The sequence below is a fragment of the Vitis riparia genome, chromosome 3 (assembly GCF_004353265.1).
Source record: "Vitis riparia cultivar Riparia Gloire de Montpellier isolate 1030 chromosome 3, EGFV_Vit.rip_1.0, whole genome shotgun sequence".
NCBI lineage: Eukaryota > Viridiplantae > Streptophyta > Magnoliopsida > Vitales > Vitaceae > Vitis > Vitis riparia.
In genome coordinates this window covers 5345767-5369575 of record NC_048433.1, presented here as the reverse complement: position 1 = coordinate 5369575, position 23809 = coordinate 5345767, and the positions used below count along the sequence as shown (strand labels likewise).

At 31.7% G+C, this 23809-nt stretch overlaps 2 protein-coding genes across 2 annotated transcripts; both read left to right on the top strand.

Annotated features, from left to right (window-relative positions):
• The first annotated feature begins 6154 nt into the window (after positions 1-6154).
• Positions 6155-10134, top strand: LOC117909180 (pentatricopeptide repeat-containing protein At4g33990). Its single transcript, XM_034823094.1, has 2 exons — positions 6155-6228; positions 7088-10134. Exons 1-2 carry the CDS (start codon positions 6221-6223, stop codon positions 9537-9539), a joined length of 2460 nt encoding a protein of 819 aa, XP_034678985.1. The 5' UTR covers positions 6155-6220; the 3' UTR covers positions 9540-10134.
• Positions 10135-13865: 3731 nt separating this feature from the next.
• LOC117909014 (cold-regulated protein 27) lies at positions 13866-22867 on the top strand. Its single transcript, XM_034822916.1, has 5 exons — positions 13866-14099; positions 19209-19388; positions 19471-19765; positions 21865-21980; positions 22109-22867. Exons 1-5 carry the CDS (start codon positions 13941-13943, stop codon positions 22265-22267), a joined length of 909 nt encoding a protein of 302 aa, XP_034678807.1. The 5' UTR covers positions 13866-13940; the 3' UTR covers positions 22268-22867.
• The last annotated feature ends 942 nt before the right edge of the window (positions 22868-23809 follow it).

The window sequence follows — 23809 nt, the reverse complement described above, 5'->3', positions numbered from 1 at the left end:
TTTTTAATATTAAAAGTGTTAATCTTGTAATAATCGCCTTTTTGAGGACATTATTTAAATTACCCTTCTTTTATTGTCTTTATTCTAAATTTTTCAAGATTTAAGATTTTTGTGAGAAAGTTTTTAATGTTATATAAGTATGAGCTCTCCTTAGATATGTTTTAAAGTTTTGAGGTTTTTTTATACCAAAAGCGGATAATATATACACGATTAAATACGGGTCATTATAAATGGTATAAGAGTTGATCCGGATCAACCTCGATGCAGGATTTGTTTGGCCCTGTATAAGATGTTTGTCTATTTGGTTTCGCAGTTATGTTTGCATAGGGGGGTATTTGTGATATCTCATATTGGGTATAAGAGAAAATGAAGAAAGTTTTTGACGCTATATAAATATAAACTCCTCTTAATCATGTAAATGTGTTAGAAGTTCCTCTTAATCATATAAACGTGTTTTAAAGTCATGAGGACCTCTTGAGGGACCAAAGTGAATAATATATACACAATTGGATGCGAATAGATACAACTCTTAGGTTCTATGAGAGATTATGTAAATAATGCCTCTTAAAATAGTTTTTAAGAGACATGTAGACACGTTATAAGTTCATCTTAATCATGTAAACGCGTTATGAACTCTTCTTAATTATGTATGTGTTTTAAAGTCGTGAAAGCCTAAAGTGGACAATATATACACAATTGGGTACGAATCATTACAAGTCTTAAGTCCCAAGAGAGATTATATAACTAATGCCTCTTAAAATAGTTCTTAAGAGACATCTCGCATGCCATCAAAAGTTTGATCAACCATCATTAAATGAGATAGTCAAAGCCCTTATAAAAAAAATAGTATCATATATCAAGGGTCATGAATTTAAGTCATAAAAGTACCATATTGATAAAGGAATTGTTAAGATGAAACAACACAACTCTAAAACCCGGATTCGATCGCCCAAATGATAACTCTTGGAATAGACCCACTCCACACTAAATGGTTTTCTTTATAAAAGTTAAATGCGAAGGAGTCCATTTAAGCATCACCTTTGATAAAGTGCATAAAGCTTATGAAAAAAAGTCAATGCATAAAACCCTAAATCTTAAATAATCTGAAGTAAAAAAAATTATGAAAAAAATAAATAAATTTGCATTACAGCCTCAACTTGATTGCCTCATGGGATGATTTAATGTTCAATAAAGAAAAACCATAAAGAAATCTAAATCGTAGAAACTATGGGAAGGAGAGGAAAAAAATGGACAAAGAGATTCAAATGTTTTTCTTTAATTTCTATTTAAAATATCTATTAATTACTATATTTAATAATATTAATAAATAAATAAAAATTATAACAATAATTATTATTATGCAATTGAAATAGTGATTTAAAAATACTATAAAAATTGATAATTTAACCTTTTTAAATAAGTATAAAAAAATTCTCTTAAGAAAATCTTTCAAACAAGATTTAATTTACCAACAAAAAATTTGAAAAAATAAAATAAAATGTAATATTTTGAAATTCTTCTTATTAAAAAAATTAAAATAAATTTTAGTATTTATTATGTTTAAATTTATATCTTATTTTCCTTCATTTGGTTTTCCCTATTTTCTTGGATTTATTTATTTATTTTTCACCACTCTTTCCTTCAATTTTCTCAACAACCCCACTAAGTAATAATTATCATAAAATTTCCACCCCACACACCCGCAATCATCTAGTTTTGAGATAGAAGGAGGCTCATGCTCAAGGTAGAGAAAGCAAATCCAATGCTTTAGCTTTAGCTTAAAGTTCAATCATAACGATTATAATTATAACGTGTGATATGGGGACATGAACCAACATCTCCTAAAATCTTGAATCCAATGTTCTTGCAAAACATTAAAAAAATATTATAATATTGAACCGATATTTATTAAACTTTTGATCTCGATCGTCGAAAATATATAACTAAATTCAGATCATTAGATGAGGGGTATAAACATGAGATCGGAGTATAAAAAAAAATTTGACATTAGGTATAAATAATAGAATCAAGATACAAGAGAATAAAATCAAGGTATAAAGTAGTAATAAAAGCTAACTACGTATGTGACGCATTGTCATTGATTTCTTTCTGATATGAATCGATTCAGTAAGTACCAATTATTCTAGCTACGAAAAAAATATCAAACACAAATATTATATTTTCTTTCTCCAATTTTAAACTTTAAACAATGAATGGGATAAGGTCAAAAAGCACAAAAGGTCACCCTCATGTGCGAATGGATTCCCAAATGACCAACTTTGATTTGATCCCTTATCTCCTTCCCACTCCCCACTATCATCTCCAAACCCTAGGCATGGACACAAATAAAACAAAGGGTATAGGATTACCTTTTGGCATAGTGGTAGCATAGAAATAGGGTACAAGATCTCTTGACCTAATTTTTTCTTTCTAATTTTGGAAATGAACTTGATACTCACTCCAAATAAGCCCTAAGCCATGAATATAATCTAATTTAAAATAGGATCTACAATGAGATCATATACAAATAATGTTAATTTTATTAAACCTAAAGTGTTAGCAACTTTAAAGATACGTGATTTTTTTTTTAAATAACCGAAAGTATGATATATCGAATCCAATATCATATTTTCTTATTAAACCGGTATAAATTTATTAAAAACTTTAGTTTGAAAAATTATAACCAAGTTAAAAAAAATTAAATCTTAAACATGAAATATTGGAAAATGTTAAGGTACCGAACCGATACCTATTGAACTTTAAATCTCGATCGTTGAATACATATTATAAAATTTAAATCATTGATCGATGATACAAACAAACGATAGTTACATATAAACATACAAATGAATAAAATTGAAGGATTAGTGAACATATTTTGATTATAGAGATGAACCTTAAAATATTTAACATTAATTTTTTTATATTATTTTTACTTTTCTTACACGTGTGTGTGGAAGGTAGGTAGGATGCAACATGAACCCTAACCATTGAGCCAAGAAGGATCTAGTGTGGGCAAAAAGGAAGTATTTTATGATAGCATTAATGAGATGCCCTCACCCATATCATTTTATGATTACCCACAAAGCTTAAGATAATAATAATAATAAAAGCAAAAATGCTATGATGATGTTATATATATATAATATGTCAATTTGACTATGATATTAAAGAATTATTTTTTTGGTACTATACCAAAAGCTGATCCTAATCGTAAAATGACATGACACGTGTCCAATAGAATCATATTATTTTATGTCTAATAAATACAATTGTATTATTATTATTATTATTATTTTATTTTATTTTTTTATTTCTTTGTATCTTCAATTTTTCGTAGAACTTGGGGATGTGATACAATGAGGTGGCATAGTATTTAATGTATGATGTGGAGTGTGGACATGTGCATGGGCATGGAGGACAGCGAGAATCAAGGCTAAGTAACCCACGAAATATTCTATATCTGGTCGTGACGGTGCCCGGTGGGGCTCCACCCAATATGTGTTTGAGTCTGATTGGTGGATCCGAAACAGAAAGTCATGGTGGCCCCACTCACCCATTTTCCACCAATCTGACGCTAGCTTCTGCCAGGTGGCGTCACATGTCCGTCTCTCTTTTTTACATTTCTTTTCACGTGCTATCTCCCCTCTCATGAAATTACCAAACTACCCTCCCCAATTCCGCCACCTGTTTTAAATTTTAATATTTTTACTTTTTCTATGCTCTTTATTTTTTAAAAATTGTTGCATATGTACATTTAGAGATTACTTTTTCTATGCTCTTTATTTTTTAAAAATTATTACATATGTACATTTAGAGATAACAATGAGACGGTTTCGTCTCACTCCTAATAGGGTTCAATTTTAAGTAAACAGGTTTAGAAAGGGTTGGTAGGTTCAGGTTTGAGTATTGCCTTGTATTGTCCCGTCACGATTATATATAAAATTAATTTTATTTCACTATTTTTAATATATAGATGATAATAAAATATGTTTTAATAAAATAAGTTATAAAAAATATAATAATTTAATTATTTATAAAATATATTATTTTAATATAATTAAAAAAATTAAAAGTAATTTAAAAAAAGTTAACGGGGTAACTTGTTTAATTTTTTTAACAAGACGAAAATAATAATTATTTTGAATAAACGAGACGAGGTTGGGATGAGGGCAACCCATTACAAACCTGCCCTATTGTCATCGTACATTAAAGATAAAACATTACAAATAATTATTTTAAAAAAATATTTAAATACTTAAAACCTCATATAATTATTTTTTTATTATTTTCAAAAATTATTTTTTGAGAAGTACTTTAAAAATATTATCCATAAATAATTAGGGTCTATTTGGAAACTTTTTCTATTTTTCATAACAAAAAATCTGAAAAACTTATTTGATGATCAACAAAATGTTTTTGGAACATGTTGTTCTTTGATAATTTTTTTTTAGTTATTTTATATCATTTTTATTTATTTTTTTATGACTATTTTAAAAAATAAGTATATAAACATTTAAAATGATTAAAAATAAAATACTACTCATAAAAATTATTTTAAAAACATATTTAAAAATATTTTAAGTCTTCAAATAAACTTTTGTTTTATAAAACATTAAAAAAATAGTTTTCAAAAATTATGTTAAAAGACAATTACCCAACAAACACTTAATACCTTATTTTGGTATTCTAAACTAAGCCTGATGGGCATTGCATAGTAAATTTTAGACTCATCCAATAATATTTTTTAATATTAAGTATTAATAAATAAAAGACCGGTCTTAGTATTTCTATAGACTTTTGAAAATAATTTATAAAATTTTGTCAAACTTTTCAAATATTAAAAAAAAAATCACTTGAAATTATAAAATAATAATTTTGGTGAAAAAGACTAAGAATCAAAAGGGATAAAAAGTTATAAATAAATTACAATCTCAACATGGAGGATATGCTTTTTTAATATCGACATCAAAGAACCTTCTCGAAAAGCATCTTCATGTGGGTGCCTTTCAACATAACAACACATATACAAAAGCTTCCTACCTTTAATCTCTCTTCTTTTTATAACCTTTTAAATATAAAAATTTATTCTCTTCGAAATCCCAAAAAAGTAGATACTATTTTTTTTATTTATTAAAAAAATATGGTTATTTATGATTTGTTGGTTCTGATTCTTCAAATCCAACCCAACTTTAAAAAATAAAATAAAATATCTGTTTAATAACGGTTTTTTATTTTTAAATAAAAAAAAAATAAGCATGTAATAAAAAATTATTTTCTATTTTTTGTTTTTAAGAATATAAATGAGTAGATGTTAGATAAATTAATTTAATAACTTAATTTAAGTTATTAAATAAATTAAATATATTTGATAAAAATAACTTAATAATATGACTGAAAGTAAAAAAGTAATTTTAAGTAATAAGTAATTAAATTCATATCTTTATATTTTTACCCTTATTTGTCATAATTACCTCTGTTATATTTTTTGCTATTTTCCGATCTCTTTTGTTATTTTATGACTTCTAGTGTTACTCAACTTCTTTTATTATAGTTATAATTGATGAGAAAAAAATATTAATTTGATGATTTATAATAAATTTTAAATTAATTTTATCAAACAATATTAATACTTAAAGTAAGAATTAAGTAATAAGTTTTAATTTAATAATTTAAGTATAATTTAACTTAAAATAAACTTAAATCATTAAGTAATAAGTATTAAATTTTACCTAACATTCCCTAAGATGTTTTTAGAGAGTATATTTGAATTGTTTTCACTTGTTTTTTTAGGAATATTTAAAAATAATAATGTTATAAATATATAAAATGATTAAAAATAAAGCACTAGATATAAATTTTGTTTTTAAAACATATTTAAAAATATTAAAAACATTTTTAGTTTTTAAACAAAATTTTGTTTTATAAAACATTAAAAAAAAAAAAACAGATCTTAAAAACGGTTTTTAAGAACTATTTTCGAAAATAGTTATGAAATAGGCCAAAAGAGTCGGTTACGATAGAATTGGGTTGGGCTACTGGACATGGGTTATAAAATGGACCGGATCTGGACTCATAATTGGGCTATCAAAGTGGGATGGGTCGGGTGACCCGGTTAACATGGTCATCTCCCAGATCTCTAAAACCCTAACTCCAAAACCCTTATTGAAGTGATTCCAAATTTTAGTGGATCTCTCGTTATTGCAGAGGAGCTACATGTATGTTCAGGTGCAGTTTCTTGTTCTATGGTTCTTCAATTTCGTAATAAATTTACTGGCTTCTCTGCCAGGATTGCTCTTGCTGCTCCGTTTGGTTGCCGAGAAAATGTAGCAAAGAGGAGAAAACCTAAATTTTAATGCCATGTTTCATGCCATTCGGGACCCAAGATTCAATTTTATATTTTATTTTGTTTACCATTATCTTCATATCAGTAACCAAGCGAAATGTATAGGTAGGCGTTTGTGGGGTTTTTTCTTTTGGCTTGAATTTGTAGGTTTTTGATATTTTAAAAAAAAATTGGACAACTTCTGATTGTATAATCTAGGTTTTGTATGTAACGTAATGAAGAGGGGAGAAGAAGTGCACTTTGATGTAAGTTTATATGGCAATTTTTGGTTGGAGAGAAAAGGGTGGAAAATGAAAACAAAATATTGAGACTTAATTCTTATCTATTATCTGGTGCAATGGTAAGAATCTGGAACTTGATTGGTGGGACCAGCATTGTAGAATGACCTTCTTTCCCCCCCCCCCCCCCCTTTTTTTTTTTTGGAAACATGAAAAACATATCCAAGAAAGTAAAATAATGGTGTAAGGTTTAGTAGAGTGGTTTTTATAATCTCATTATTTCAAATAATGAAGAATTCAATATTCAGAACTTCAATTTATTTTATTTTCCTGAATTTGATCAGTAACCAATTGGGGTGTAAAATTTGATAGGTTAATGTTGTGTTTTTGTTCCCTGAATGCATTCATTTTTAAGAATAATCACTGGTTTTGATATTTTGTGTTCAAGTGCTTGTTAAAACATGAGTGTATGTTCTGGATTTTGCACTCCATTGCTGATATGAGCATTTGTTTTGATATCCAGATTGGCGCCAACCTTGAAAAGTAGGCACATTTCAAAATTTCTGCCACCACGTAGACGACCTATCCAATTATTTTCTGCAGCCAGAAGTTCTCCACAGTTCTCATCATATGGCCTTGGAAACCAGAATGAAGAGATTGATTTCAATTTTTTATTTGACTCCAGTACCAAAACCCCCTTTGCAAAGTGCCTTCATGCCCTTCTTGTGGTGTCAGGGAAAGTTCAAAGCATTTTTATCTCAACCCGACTTGTCAATCTTTACTCTAACCTTGGTGATGTATCCTTGTCTCGCTGCACCTTTGATCAGATCCCACAAAAGGATGTCTATAGCTGGAACTCGATGATATCTGCCTATGTTCATAATGGCCATTTCCATGAAGCCATAGGCTGTTTCTATCAGCTGTTATTGGTGTCCGAAATTCGACCTGATTTCTACACTTTTCCTCCAGTGTTGAAAGCTTGCGGAACTCTAGTTGATGGGAGGAAGATTCACTGCTGGGCTTTCAAACTGGGTTTCCAATGGAATGTATTTGTGGCTGCTTCCTTGATCCATATGTATTCTCGGTTTGGTTTTACAGGTATTGCCCGTAGCTTGTTTGATGATATGCCGTTTCGAGATATGGGTTCTTGGAATGCCATGATTTCTGGGCTCATTCAAAATGGAAATGCTGCACAGGCATTGGATATCTTAGATGAAATGAGATTGGAGGGAATAAAGATGAATTTTGTTACAGTTGTCAGCATTCTTCCTGTCTGTCCACAATTGGGGGACATTTCAACTGCAATGCTAATCCATTTGTATGTCATAAAACATGGGTTAGAGTTTGACCTATTTGTGTCCAATGCCTTGATTAATATGTATGCTAAATTTGGTAACTTGGAGGATGCACGGAAAGCTTTTCAACAAATGTTTATAACAGATGTGGTGTCGTGGAACTCAATAATTGCTGCCTATGAGCAGAATGATGATCCAGTCACTGCACATGGGTTCTTTGTCAAAATGCAACTTAATGGATTTCAGCCTGATTTATTAACACTAGTGAGTTTAGCTTCTATTGTTGCTCAGTCTAGGGATTGTAAAAATAGCAGATCTGTTCATGGATTCATCATGAGAAGGGGTTGGCTTATGGAAGATGTTGTCATTGGAAATGCAGTTGTGGACATGTATGCAAAATTGGGTCTTCTAGATTCTGCACATAAAGTTTTTGAGATAATCCCAGTTAAAGATGTGATTTCATGGAACACTTTGATAACAGGTTATGCTCAAAATGGTCTTGCAAGTGAGGCAATTGAAGTATATAAAATGATGGAAGAGTGCAAGGAGATCATACCTAATCAAGGGACTTGGGTTAGCATTCTGCCAGCTTATGCGCATGTTGGAGCCTTGCAACAAGGAATGAGAATTCATGGGCGGGTGATTAAGACCAATCTCCACTTGGATGTTTTTGTGGGTACCTGCCTCATTGATGTGTATGGAAAATGTGGAAGATTGGTTGATGCAATGTCCTTGTTCTATCAAGTGCCCCGAGAGAGTTCTGTCACTTGGAATGCCATAATATCCTGTCATGGAATTCATGGACATGCTGAGAAAACTCTAAACCTATTTGGAGAAATGCTAGATGAGGGGGTTAAGCCTGATCATGTTACATTTGTCTCGTTATTGTCAGCTTGTAGCCATTCGGGTTTTGTTGAGGAGGGTAAATGGTGCTTTCGTCTGATGCAGGAGTATGGAATTAAGCCTAGTTTGAAGCACTATGGGTGCATGGTAGACTTGCTTGGTCGAGCTGGTTATCTAGAAATGGCATATGATTTTATAAAGGACATGCCTTTACAGCCTGATGCTTCCATCTGGGGTGCCCTTCTTGGCGCTTGTAGAATACATGGAAATATTGAGTTGGGTAAATTTGCTTCAGATCGCTTATTTGAAGTTGATTCAAAAAATGTTGGATATTATGTTCTGTTGTCAAATATTTATGCTAATGTTGGGAAATGGGAGGGAGTTGATAAAGTGAGATCACTGGCTAGAGAGAGGGGATTGAAGAAAACTCCCGGTTGGAGCACAATTGAAGTGAACCGCAAGGTTGATGTCTTTTATACTGGGAACCAATCCCATCCGAAATGCAAGGAGATATATGAGGAGTTGCGAGTTTTGACTGCCAAAATGAAGAGCCTTGGTTATATTCCAGACTATAGCTTTGTGTTGCAGGATGTCGAGGAAGACGAAAAAGAGCATATCCTCACTAGTCATAGCGAGAGATTAGCTATTGCATTTGGAATCATTAGCACCCCTCCTAAAAGTCCTATCCGGATCTTCAAGAACTTGAGGGTTTGTGGGGATTGCCACAATGCAACTAAATTCATCTCAAGGATTACCCAGAGGGAGATTGTGGTGAGGGATTCTAATCGCTTCCATCACTTCAAGGATGGAATATGTTCTTGTGGAGACTACTGGTGACATGGATCTTTATAAACGATTGAGAAGACTCCTAGTTCAGATTGTTGTTGTCATCACTTGTCAGCCAGCTTGTGGGGGTTTTGAATATCAGAAGCCTAGAGAATTGAATTCTAATTCGTTTTCCTCTATCCACAACACTGCATTTGCATGTGAGCATAAGAACATATGCATTTCTTCGAATTCGGTTTTCCTTATCTGAGTCATCCTTGGCAGCTTCGCCTGATGTTTAAGAAAGAAGAATACTGCTCTAATGTAATAATGAAATTTTTGTGGAATACAAGCTCTAGTCTAATAAGGTCTTCTCATCTATCTTTGTGTTATATTCTTGGTTGGGTGATGGTAGAGAATGAGGCTTTGAATTACATGAGCTGGTCTCCCTGGATATGTCCTCTCAACTGCTTTCCACAAGCTGAGATATTGCTTCTTATCCCTAATCATGGGTGTGTAGGTACAGGGATTCAAGAAATAGAGATTATATAGCATTGGTCAAGTAGTCAATGCATCTTGATTATGTAAGGACATGACATAGATATTGCCTATGTGGAGCTAAAGTCGGAAAAGGAAATTAAAAATAAATTTAGAGCAGTTTTCTGAAGCCTGAACTAGACCCTGTTTTTCTTTCTTGTGAATTCCATCATGTTTTCTATTCATGGAGGAAAATGATAGATGGGGTCCCTTTTGCAGCAGCTTTCAGTGTGAAGTCTTAATTTTATTTTTTATTTTTAATAGCCATGGATGTCCGGGTCAGCTTACGCGCACCTCAACTAATTGCACGGGATCCTGAAGTTAACGACCGGGTAAATCTCTAGTGGCCTTAAATCCAACTTAATGTAAATACCCAACATGGTTGAATCAAGTGGTGGTCAAATTGAAATGATTTTTAATCAAATTAAGAATGTTTTTAACAATGATTTTATGAGGTGTTTTTAATATTTCTAGCATTTGAAAATTTTTATCTTTTAAGTTTTAAAAAAGTTAAAAATACTTTTAAAAAGCATGGTCTTAACACACCTTAGATATAAATGATAATAATAATACAAACTACAAATAAATAAGAAAAAATCTAAGAGAGGACAATTTTATTTATTTATTTTAATAATGGTTCAACAAACTTGCCACTGTCTATTCTTTTCTATCTTGAATCCTAAGTCAAGGTTTATTATCAACAAAGGCTTTCAATCCAAGGCTTTAAATCCTTTTACACTATGATTCTTCGACTCTATTAGGCCTTCAACAATTACCCTCAATTGATCCAATATACCTAAACATCATCTCACAAGGTTTACAAGAAAAGAATGATACCACTATCTCACAAGGTCAATACTCGGTGCTCGACTGATCGACCTTCAAAGCTCAACCTATGCCTACTATCACTTACAAATGCAAACACCTCCTTTAAACGTCACTGATTCCTCCTTTTTTTTTTTTTTTTAAAAAAAAAAGAAAGAATTATCACAATTTTGATATTTTTATTTATTTGACTAAAATACTAGGGGAAAAGTTGGTTTACATTTTTAGAAAACTATTTTAAGAGTAAATGCATCAATTTTGAACTTTGTTTTTATTTGAAATGTTTTTAATCTAATTTTTTAAAATAATTAATAATTTGATTTAATGTGGATGATTTCGACATACATTCCTAAGTGAACTCTAATCTTACATGAAATTTGACCTAAATATAATCTTCAATCATGATGCGTATTTCTATCTTATTTAAAAAAACGAGAGAGATAACCCATTTTCTTTCAAAATGAATCTTAAAGGAAACTTTGGGATAATGCTTAGTATTTGTATGTTATAAGTGATTTATATTGATTCTATATATAAATTCATTCATTCATTCATCAAAGTATGATTATCTTTAAGGGTTCTATCATAATATCAGATAGTATTTTTTTTGATATGTTTTGTCATGCCCCAAATTCTGGGTAATTCAGAATTGGACTTGTGATTTCAAGTTAAAGGTTTGATCCTAAGAGTTATCAAAACCCACCATCACACTATCTCATGTTCACAAGTACAATAATATGTTACAGTAAATTTTAATTTAATAAATTTATTTAAGATTAGATGTTTTACTAAAAAAAAAAAAAAAGTGTTTTGATTGATTTCGAGTATGGATAAGAGTAATCCTTAGAATTAAACTTTTGATCTGAGGTCACAAGTCGAATTCTGGGTTGCCCAAAATTTAGAACATGATAGGTATTGAAAGGATGTCATTAATCAAGTGGAATTATCTACGTATACGCAAGATGATTTGAATTTTTATATTTGATCTTCTTATGAAATAACTTGTCGTGTTTAAAGAAAAGAAAAAAACAAAAAGAGAGAAATTATTGAGAAAGGGAAACGAAAAAGGAGAGAGAGAGAGATGATATTCTTTGGTAGTTTCCAACTTGTCCCTCAAGGAGGTGTAGGGACAGAGGCATCTCAAACGGAGAGCCACAAACAGTCGGCTCAACATTCAAATCAACAAGGGCCTGCAGTCCTTTGTGTTGAGCTTGAGCTTTCTGGTTTTTGGATATTTCTAACCCTTCACTATCCTGTGGAATATGCCTAGGGCCTAGGCCACATGTTGTCACCCAAAAGAAAGGACATCATAATCCAAGTTAGCAAAATAAATAAATAAATAATAATAATCATAACAAGTTTTCCCCTAATTTCAAGTTTAAATTTAAACGAGGTAAAAAATAGTTTAATTATTTTAAAAATAAAAAATATGATTTTTTTTTAAGAACACCTTTTAATTGTTTCAAATTATTTTTACTTATTTTACTTTTAAATTGTTTTAAAATTTTAATTATATGAATATAAAAAATGACTAAAAATGAAACACTATTATAAAATTTATTTTTATAAACATTAAAAATAAGTTAAAGTATACTTTAGATTTTCAAATATAATTTTGTTTCACAAAATATTAAAAAATTATTTTTCAGAATAATTTTTTAAAATACATCTCAAATAGAACCTAATTCTATGTAAATAAAAATAATAACGGTTGAAAATAAAAAATAATATAAAAATAAATGTAAAGTAAAAATTAAATAATTTAAAATATATAAAATTTTAATTATTTTTAACTATATTTAATTTTCTTCATGCTTTACATGGTGAATAAATATGGAGAAAAAAATTAATCATTGCTTCATCAGCCATCGTCATCATCAACACAAGACCACTTAAACCTTAATCATGTGGACTATGGAATGCTCTCAAAATATGCTCAAACACAAGACTAAAAGACTAATCTAAATCTTAGGTGCGCGGTCATAGTCAACGGCCTGAGGTCTCACGACTAAACCTTCACATACTTTAAAATAAATGGCAGATTAATTTTAATTTAATTTAAGGCAAAGTGAATAAGAATAGAAATTATATTTTATTTTTTAAAAAGTGAATTAATATAATAATAATTATATATATATATATATATATATATATATATATATATATATATATATATATATATATTTTTTTTTTTTTTACAATTTACCTTCTCCAATGCTAAAAAATAATATTAATTGTTTCATTGATCAATTTTCTTATCTCGGGTCATGAATAAAATATGAAAACGAGAATCATACCATTATTTTCTCATAATACAAGAATCTTTACCTTAGGTTTTCAGATAAAATAAAAGAAACTTCAAAAAAGTGAAAAAAAAAAAACGTATTTTCTCTTAATAGTTTTAAAACCCTGGAAATTGCTTCCTTTTTTTATCATTTATTGGGTTGCGTCAATCAATCTATTTTGGACACCTAAATCCAACTTTAATAGGAGTTAATTTCATTTATCTTTCTTAAGGTTTCGGTTAAATAATAAGGTGGATACTGAAATTTTAAACTTAAGAGAATTAAATGCATTTTATCAAAATTTTAGGAGGTGAATTAAATTAACCCTATTATTTATAAAATAAATGATGAAATGGGATATAATTGATATATCGAGAATTTATTATTATTATTATTATTTTTTACAAATGGAAAATATCATAAAAAATTTAATAAGATAAAATTTTAACTTAATATTCCAGCTGGAAAAGGAAAATAAAGCGAGGTCAATGATGGGTTTTGGTGTGATAAATTGATGAAGATATTTTTAGACAAGTTCATAATATCCGATGATAATAATGCTGCGAAGGAATAATGAAATAGGATTCTGAGGTTGTTGGGCTAGCAAAAATATCTGGCCGGAAAGATATTATCATAGACTGATGTGGCACCAGCTCGTGGCACCTGACACGTGTAAAAGCGACGCCATGTGGAGCCTTTATTGGCCCCAATATCTTCCCCTTTTTATCTCTCTTCGTCCTGCTTTCGCTCTCCTCTGCCTAATTGCTTAATTTTAGGGTCCATTTTCTCTGAATTCGCACGCTTTCTCATTGTCTGAAACCTAGATATGGCCGAGAATCTTCGTCCGGCGGTGCCACCGCCGGCTTCGGATCTCGCAGGGACGGAGGGTTGTGGGAGTGCGGTGACTCGGGCGAGTTCGGACTTATCCGCTTCCACGGTTGACGGCTCGAAAGCTTGCTTGCGTTCGAATGGGGATGCGAGATCGGTAATTTTTTCTGTTCTTTCTTGTACTGGATTGGTTTTTTCGGTGTGGGGGTTGTTTGGGGTGTGAGAAAATGGAAGAAAGGAAGAGAAAATGAGGGGATTGACTCGGCGGAGCGGAGTAGTTGTGTTGTGCTTAGTTGAGAGGAGGTTTTTCATTTCTTGGGTCGAGAATAATGAGAAACAGGAGAATTAAGAGTTGTGTTGTTTCTTTTCTTGTCATGCATTTTCTTAGTAACCAAACCGGGCGCATCCGTTCTAATTATTTTTATATAGTTGATATTATGGTTTTGTGTGGTGGATATGGGTTATAAGGTTAATTATGGGGTATTAATGTTTGATTGTTTGAGATTTTTTTTGTTATACTTTGATTAGGGTTTGAATGTATACTACCTGAGCTGTTATTAATGGTGTAATTTTGACACTAAATGACTCAATTATGTCTTTGCATAGCATTTCGAACTCCATATATATGCGTATTTTTCATAGCATTGAGTTGGGTCTTTCTTTTGTATTTTTATTCTCTTGAATCTTATAAGAGATTGTTATATTAGAACAATGGAATGGGTTAAAGAGCACGGCATTGCAGCAGGAGATCACTGTGCAATAAGAAAGGAAGAAGAATTTTTAACACTTATTTAGTGTAGGGTTGAACATTATTACTTAATTATTATGGTGATCACTCCATTTACCATGACCAACTTGTTCAATGAAGTTCATTTAGAATAAAAAAATAAGAAGATTTATTCATTCATGACAAATTATGAAACTAGAAATAGTTGATGTATATTTTGATAAAATGGTGAACAACTTCAATAATAACAATATTTAGAAGTGACACCAGCACCTATCAGCATCAAGACGTGAAAAGTCACCTAAGATGGCCCTTCCATTGGCAACACAAACCAATGGTTACATTAATATGCTAGAGTTATTTGATTTCAAGTTGAAGGCATTGGAGCACAAGAGTTGGGAATTATAAAAGGACAACATTGTAGATAGATATCTGCCAGGCTCCATGTGGCTGAGCCTAAGCATTCAGATTTAGTGTTTGCTTGTGTTGAGTGTCAAGCAACTAAATCACACCCTTCTACAGATAACCTTTTTTTCAAGGTTCCATGTATTGCATCATGAATTATTCTTGGGTAACAATACATCACATAATTGTAGCTTAAAAATTAATACCCATTGTCTTTTATTTTTTTTATTAGGGATTTTGTTAAAACTTTAGTGTAGTTGGAAACTCTGCTCCAAATTGTATCATGAAGTTGTTTGAGTCTCTTGCAACCAATCCATGTTATCAATGACCTCGATCAAAGCTTTATTGAATTTTTGTTGGGTATCTGGTCTCCAAATTAAGGTATGAGTTTGAGAGCAAAGTTTGGGAATTTTTGTGCATTACAGATTACATAAAAGATTGTTTGAAAGTGCACAGTTTTCCAAAAACTGGGGTTTTCCAAAAGCCTTCAAGTTGTTGCATCATTGATCAATCAAGAAAGGGAGTTTGATTGATTGAGTCATTGTTATGATTGATTGAATTCGCCCATCAGAATTTTGTAGAAATAAATGAAGATTGAATATTGTGAGATATTTAAGGAAAACAAATTTTTAGAAGGTTTGGGCCATAGTGAGAGACTTTGTTAGGGTGTCATGGGTCCTTCGTCAGAAAGGAGCACAAGAAGGTTTGGAGAGTTATTCCTTTATGCATATTTTGGACTATCTAGAAAGAGAGAGATCGATGGTTGTTTAAGAATGAGTAACAGTCTATCCAAATTCTAAAGAGCATTTTCCATTGTAATCTTCTTTTGTGGGTAAAGTTTTATATAGGTGGTGATACAATGTCCCTTATTGAATTTGTGGATTGGTTGGGTTCTTGGTAAGGGAGGGAGTTATTTTTTTGGTAATCCCACCTTGGTTGTTCCTTGGGCTTTTTTTTTTTTTTTTGTTGTTGTTGTTTTCTTTGATGCTCTCTGTATACTTCTTGTGTACCTTGATTTGCTATTTCTTTGGCACGGTGTTTATAATATTTCATCATTACTTATCATAAAAAAAAAAAAGGAAGGAGAATAAATTTTAATTGGAAAAAATATCAAATTTATGTGGTAATTAAGTTTCCTTGTTTTCTAATATCTATAAATAAAGAATCCTAGGAAGTTTTCTTACATTTTTCTCCCTACAAAAGGTGAATTGTTTTCTTTTATGAAAATCCTCTATCGTACATGAAACATTTTGAGATTTTGTTTCCATGTTTCCAATTTTTCATCTTCACTATCTACTCATTCTTGGGTAAAAGATAGTGCCTCCATGGAGTTCCAAGGTGGCCTTCGTGGATTTTCATGGTGTGCTTCAATGGAGTTCAAGAATGGTGTCTCACTAGAAAAATGAGCAAGGGTATTCATGGAGTTTTTGAGATTGAGGGTTGCTTCCCATAGTGGTATACCATTATTGAAGATTCAGTTAAGGAGAGCTAGTGGTTTTCCCCCTTTGATACCAACACTTTAGGGTTTCCTCACAATCATCATGTGGTTCATTCTTCTTTACTTTTGCAACACTTGTGATTGAATTGACCATTACTTGCTGGTCAATTCATGCATGGAAACCTTTAAATATGTCTCTATCTTAGGGGAAAAATGACTCCTATCAAAAAAGAGAAAAATAAAAAAACCCATGAGCTCTTGTTCTCCAAATCTCTGCGATAAGTTTAAACCAAATCACAATATTTCACTGACTGTTCAAATCCTGAACCCACCAATGTGGGAGGCAATCTTGAACTTGCCCCTTTCATGGCCTCTAATCCATGAGAGCACAACAAACCTCCTTTTTCTCCTTTTGTAAGATTGAAACCATGGAACTCCAAGGAAGCGCATGTTGAAACTCCATTAAGGCACACTCTTTACAAAGAGCATCTGCAAACGCATGGAATGTGAAAGACATGAGTTTGAGTATGGATTCAAAATCAATGAAAGATGTTCATGGAAAAACTTGATTTTGACTGGGCAAAAGTTCTCCAAAAGAATACAAAAACTTCATTGAAATAGAAGCATTTCTGGGTTACTTGCAATTTATATGCTCCAGGAAATAATAGAAACCTTAAATTAATAAAATCTGCAAACTTTTTCCTTAGCAACTTTCAAAATAATTTTGTAAACATAAGCTTCTCTATTTGGCAGAAAGCAATTTTGGAAACAAAATTTTAACATAATGAAATTCAGAAAACTATGTAACTTAAAAAAAAACAAAATTTTTCATACAACTAACAAAATACTTGAGATAAATTTGATAAAGCTTTAGCCTTCTTTTCATTGTCAACTAGGATTGGATACCCATCAACTTTCGCATTACAATTTGGAGTACAATTTCCAGTTACATAACATTTTGGACAAAATCCTTCGCAGTTTGTTTGGTCCACCACATAAGGAGAGAAGTAAAAAATTGAACAAGAAAAGAAGGGGGAAGGTGGAGCACTTACCTTAGGTTATTCATAAGATGGAATGGGAAGAAAGGAAGGCAAGTGAAAGAATCAGCCCATGCAAAGTTTTTGTAAAAACTCTTGTATGTTGTATAGAAGTGTTGCATTCAACTTCGTTTTGTAGTTCTTTTCAAATGACTCGCCTTGGAGGTGATAATCTTGGTGGGATGGAAAGATCTCTCCCCAGATACACCTGTTTCTCTTCTTTTCTCTTGTCCATTTACAAAGCAAACAAGGGGTGTATAGAGATCTTTGATGTTTCCCTTTTATTCTCTTTTCTTCTCTGATAGCCCATTTATTTATTTGGTCATCAGAAATCAGTTGAATGAACTTTGGTTTAAATTTCTATATACCATCAAGTAGATCTAAACTTGTCTTGTACAATGAGGTGAGGAGAAGAAGTACTAATAAGAAAACAAGGTAGGCGTCTGAAACATGCCTTAATTCTATAATAGTTTTCAATTGAAACATGTTCTATCACACAAGATGCACGTCTCTGCTCTACATGTGTGTAATATCCTTTTAATTGTCCCTTCTTTATGTATAATTGATTTGAGATAGCAGAAATGATCACTTAAAGTATTTTGCTTTATCATCTCTTCTCTAGTTTTACTAAAATCACTTTCCATATATTTTTAGTCCTGCTTAAGTTAAAAACTTTAGATTCTGAAGTTTCTGTTCATAGTTCTATCTTGGAATCAATCTCTGCTGTAGTTTTATCAAATAAGACTATATTACCCACTGACAAGATGCACTTTTTGTTTTGTCAACATTCCTAGTAAGCTTACCCATAACCAATGCAAAAAAAATAATGACTCTATTGCTCTGTCATGGATGTCCTTGATCATATCAAGCATATGATTAGTACTCCTTTCTTTTTTTACAGAACTGCTATGTCATTGTGATTGTTAGAAATTAGTTGCATTTTAGTTGTAAATGTTTATTTATTTCTGGAGTTTATTATAATTGTGTTGATGCAGTATGATTGCTTTCAATTTACATTGATAAACATATTATGAACCATTTGAGACATTGTTGGATTATACTAAATCAACTTGTTATTTAAATAGATCTTATATGATTTTATTAAGTTTTGAGCTAGTCATGGATTTAACTTATCTTAACAAGGGTTTGCAATGGACCGATGGTATGATCAAGATGTTAAGGATGTCTTGTTTTGTAAAAGTAGAATGACTTTTTCTTAAAACATATGAAGCTTGCTCCCCATCAAATTGGGATGTGTTCACTGTCGGCCATCTGATTGAGTTTGCTTGCCAAGTCTCCTGTTTGGCTTATCCTTTTTGTGCCTTACTACTCATTGAAGTATGGATTGTAGTTAAAATTCCTCATGAGGGTTTGTCTCAAATCTCTTGCTGGAATGAATACATTCCCATCAAGAGAAATAGGTGCTTCCACTATTTAGAAAAAAGAATAATTCTAACTGAATAATGAAACTTTTATTTCCTGGTTGTATTACAAAGTTAGTTTTACTTTCTTTAATAGAAACTTATCAGCATTTGTGCTCATATCTATTGTTGTTCTTCAGTCCAAAGAACATACATAACCATTTATATTATTTCCATCACTTCTTTTTAAATAATTTGCTTGTTCTCTCATATTGGTAGTTTCCACTTTCCACAACAGGGCCAGACAACAGAATGGACGGATGAGAAGCACAGTTTATATCTTGATTCTTTGGAATCTTCATTTGTTAACCAGTTGCACTCTTCTATGGGTTTATTTGGTCGGCGCTCAAAAGTGAAAATGATGGAGCTAAATTCATTCCAAGAATTAGCTGTGAACGCCTATAATTCTTCTGATGAGGTTGGTACTTATATAATAAATTAATTTCTGCCATTACATCCTTTTCCTTGTTATAATTCTTGGAAAATTTTCATTTTTCCAGTACACAGTTCTACAAGATGGCTGCTGGCGGAAGAGAAATTTTGGAAGGCATCAACTATTATTGGATGCTGCAGCCGAGTCTCGTGATATTCTGGAAAATCCTTGGATTTGTCATTTTAAATCTGCAGGCCAGCAGCATGATGTAACATCTTCTGATTTGTGGAACCAGAGTGTGGATTCTAGCAAGGGAATCCATTTAAGAGGGAAGAGGAAGGCCTCCCATGGCTTAGCAACAAGTTCCAAGCGCCTCTCTGCATGTCACCCATGGCTCCAGGATTCAGTTGGTGGCATTACAGGTAATGCTGGAATCATCTTTGTAGCTCTAATAAGATTCTCTTTTTTCTTAATATTTATGCCCCGACTCATTATTTATCCACACTCTTGAGTTGATCTGTTTATATTTTTACTTCTAGTATTAGATATAAGTGATATCACCAATAAGATCCCCCCTTTGCTTAACAGAACCATGAAGACAAATTAAGTGATATCACCAGGATGCTCAACCATGATAAATTAAGATATGCATAATCTTGTGGCAAGGAGTAATTGCAGCAAGGATGGAGATCCACCATACTGTTGTGTGGGGTTGAGTGAACGGAGCTGTAGAATTTTAAAGGTTTTCAGTTTCTCTTCATTTGGATCAACCATTGGTTGGAAGCATGCCATAAATGAGCCTTTTGCTTCTTGTCATGTCAGGCAAAGTTATTTTTAGTCCAGATCACCAATAATATTCATATAACCATTGGAAGAAACTAAGTTGCCTATTTTGACTTGAATTTGCCACAGTTGCTCCTGTTTCAGCCCAAAGACATGCAGTTTACATGTTGTGTATGGTTTCCATACCAGCTGTCCACGTCTTTGCATACTCCCTGTGTGTGTAAATTTCCCCCTATTTGTTGGGTGATTGCTTAATAAATTTTATTATGCCCATCAAAATAAAAAAATTATAGCTCCCATGTGTATTGGTTGCATTGTACAGCTATAGTTCTTTCACTGCTTTGTGCTCCTGCTAACAGTGGGAACTTGGCTTGTAATCAACAGCCCTTTTACTATGGTCATCCTTTCCACTATGAGGGAATGTACTTGAGGTGCCTATGTATAACAAATGGATCAAGCTCTCAAAATTTTTTTCTTGTGCCTTCTTTGGCTTTGGGCTAGAAAGTCCTTAGGTGGAGCCTCACGTCTTTTTTAGATTTTGTTGATTGGTTGATTTCTTTTTTATGGGAGAGATGTGCTTCTTGTTAATTCTTTTTCTCATTCCTTGGCTTTTGGTTTTTGAAACTTTCAAAAATACCTGTATGATAATCCATCCTTGTGTCATTTACTTGTACTAAAAATCAAATAACATTGTAGAAGGGATCAAAGATTTCTATCAAGTCTTTCAATTAATTTTTAAACTTACCTTTAGTTTATGCACTTACTGCTACTCTTCTTCAACATCGCATTATTTGTTGTTATATTTTTTAGATTTGGACCTAAATATATAGATTTATACTTTTAGGTGGTATGACTGTGACTATATGGTAACCTAAATAGTGTGGTTGATGATTGTAGTCATATGGTGCTCTACTTTAAAGCAAGATGTTATTCTTTTGAGGAAGCCTTCTTCTGGATGTTTGGTTATTTACACACTTAGAGCATTTCCTTATATATTTATATGTTCATGGCATCTATTATCATCATTTTAATTCATTGAGGCACCTTGAACATTTTTTAAGTACTCTTGTACATTTTTTATTTGCAAAGGAGTGTTATCTGATCTAGATAGCCTTGGTTAGAGATGACATTCCTTTTGGTTTGGTTTCATTCTACTGTCTTACGGGGTTCCTGTTTCAGAAATTTTCCTTTACTAGGGCTTATGAAATATAAAACCAAAAAGTTTCATTCCTTCGTATTTCACATGATAAGAGCAACTTTAATAAATTAACTCATTTGTTTTTGTAGAGCATATTTTTGCCAAGAAACGAATGAAGTACTGTTGAAAAGAGACCAGCACTGAACCTTTTTTTTCTTTAAAATATCCAGAGCTTTTAAAATCAAAGTATGATTCACAACCTATGAAGATGCTTATCTTTAATACTCGTGTTCAGTGAAATTCTCCTCTTGGATAAACATATTAAGTATAACCACTATTTTGCTTATGGTAATTGATATGGATATCCCTGAAGTACATGGTTACGTGCTTACATGATTGCTTGTGATGAAGTAGTTCCATATTTGATCATATTGATCCATCTGTGTGCTTTGGATAATTAAGACCACTAGAATACTCTCAGCTTCACATCTATTGGGGTTAATTACATTCATCTTATGTTTTAAGTCATTTCATCTGTTTCAGTTTTGTTGATTAATGCTTTTTATCATCAAAATGTTTAAGAAATTTGGGTTCTTGCAGAGGTTTCAGACCAGAACTTTATAGATGAAGAGCAAGAAAACAAGTCAAGCAGGGTGTCCAGGGCAAAAAAGTTGAAGACAAAGGCAGATACGGTTGATGCTACAAATACAGACCAAGTAATGTGTAGAGCTGATTTTGTAGCAGCCATTTGTTTTTAGGAGTCACACTGACACAAAAATTTGAAATCACATGATCACTGGAGAGTAGTCTCACTTTTTGTCCTCTCTCTTACATTCCCTTTCAGTGTGTGCCGAGTGGGAAGTTCCTTATGAAGGGAGATTCGTCTGTCAGTACTACCAATCTCCAGAAAGAGAAGAAAGGGCATGCCATGAGTGACTATCAGAAAGGCCTGAGAGTTGTCTCCCCAGAACATGATGTTAACACTTCTTTGGATGAGAGCTGAATTCCTTCTTGGAACGAAGTTTGGAAAGGTAACCATGAACTCCAATACAACCAAAAAAAAAAAAATGAAGCAGAAAAAAGTAGGGTTTCTATACTGTCCCTAGTTGAAGAAAAACAAGCAAAGAAACGAGTCCAATGACAAATAAATACAAAAGAAAAGGGCATTTCACCTTGTGGGGTTCTCACAAAACTGTTTGTGCCAACAATTCTGGGAGAAGATTTTGGTGAAAGCCCATCTTATATACTGAAGATAAGATCAAAAGGTGGTCAATCTCGACCTCATTTTTGTAAGGTGAATATAGTCTTGAATCTTAATATGAGTGAGGATTCTAAGTTTTAATAGGCATATATAAATGCATGTTGGGCATTGGAACTTTTTAGATTTGTTCATTTACTGAATAGGTCAGCCATTTTCTTGCTTTCCTTTTTTTTTTTCTTTTTTTTTTTCCCTCTTGTAACATAGATGCATTCTTAAAATTTCCATGAAGTCTGATGGAATTTCATTTCATCTCATTGCTGATGATATTCATGTACAGAAAAACAAACTTAAATACATGATACCATGTGCTTATTGTTTTCAATGGGTGAGATTGCCACTTGAGCCAGGAATATGCTTGTTTGCTGTCATTTGGGTTTATCCCAATTCTCAAGTACTGAAATTGGTTCTCTGTTGATTTTACATGTTGTTGCTATAAAAGCAAATGACAAATTAATTAGAGGTAAAGTTGAAAGTTCAACCAAACCATATCCCTAATGACATTTTACTTCAATAATAAGGAATAAAATCAGATGAATGAAGAGAAATATGAGGTCTACCTAATTTTGGTTTCTGATCAAATGGAGAAATAGACGGATTCCTTAATGAATGACAATAGGATAAAAATGTTTGGGGGTTGTTATTCGCAATGTCCCTTTTGCTAAACGTAACATTTTTTTATCATTTTTTTTTTCATATATACCATTTTTAATAAAGAACTCTCTCTAATTTCCTTTCAACATATTAACTCTAAATTCTAGTTGATTAAGGCTGTGAATCACATACGAAATATAATGAATAACAAAATTCAATCATCTGATGACAATTTTCAGGTAATAATAATTTTTATTTAAAAAAATTGGGTTATGAATTTCACATTAAAACATTGAATATAATAAAATAATTTTATATAATATATTTTTGGTGAAAAAATCATTTTATAATTTATTATTTAAAGAAATTATTTTGTTTTAAAATATAAGAAGAATATGAAAAACAATTGAGTGTGAAAAAATAAAAGAAATGAAAAGAACAAAAAAACAAAGTTTACGTGGGGTGGGGGGGGGGGGGGGGGGGGGGTTAGGGACGTGAGGTTGGGGAGGAGAGAGGAGAGAGGAGAGAGAGGGGAAAGGAATAAGGGATGGTAGTTTAGGAATGTAAAATGTTGTATTAGTAAAAATGGTATTACGAATAACAATTGGGAAATGTTTTTAGGTTGTAATGATTTAAAATTGATTTAATAATATTAATTAATATAATGACATCAAAAAATAATGATATATATAT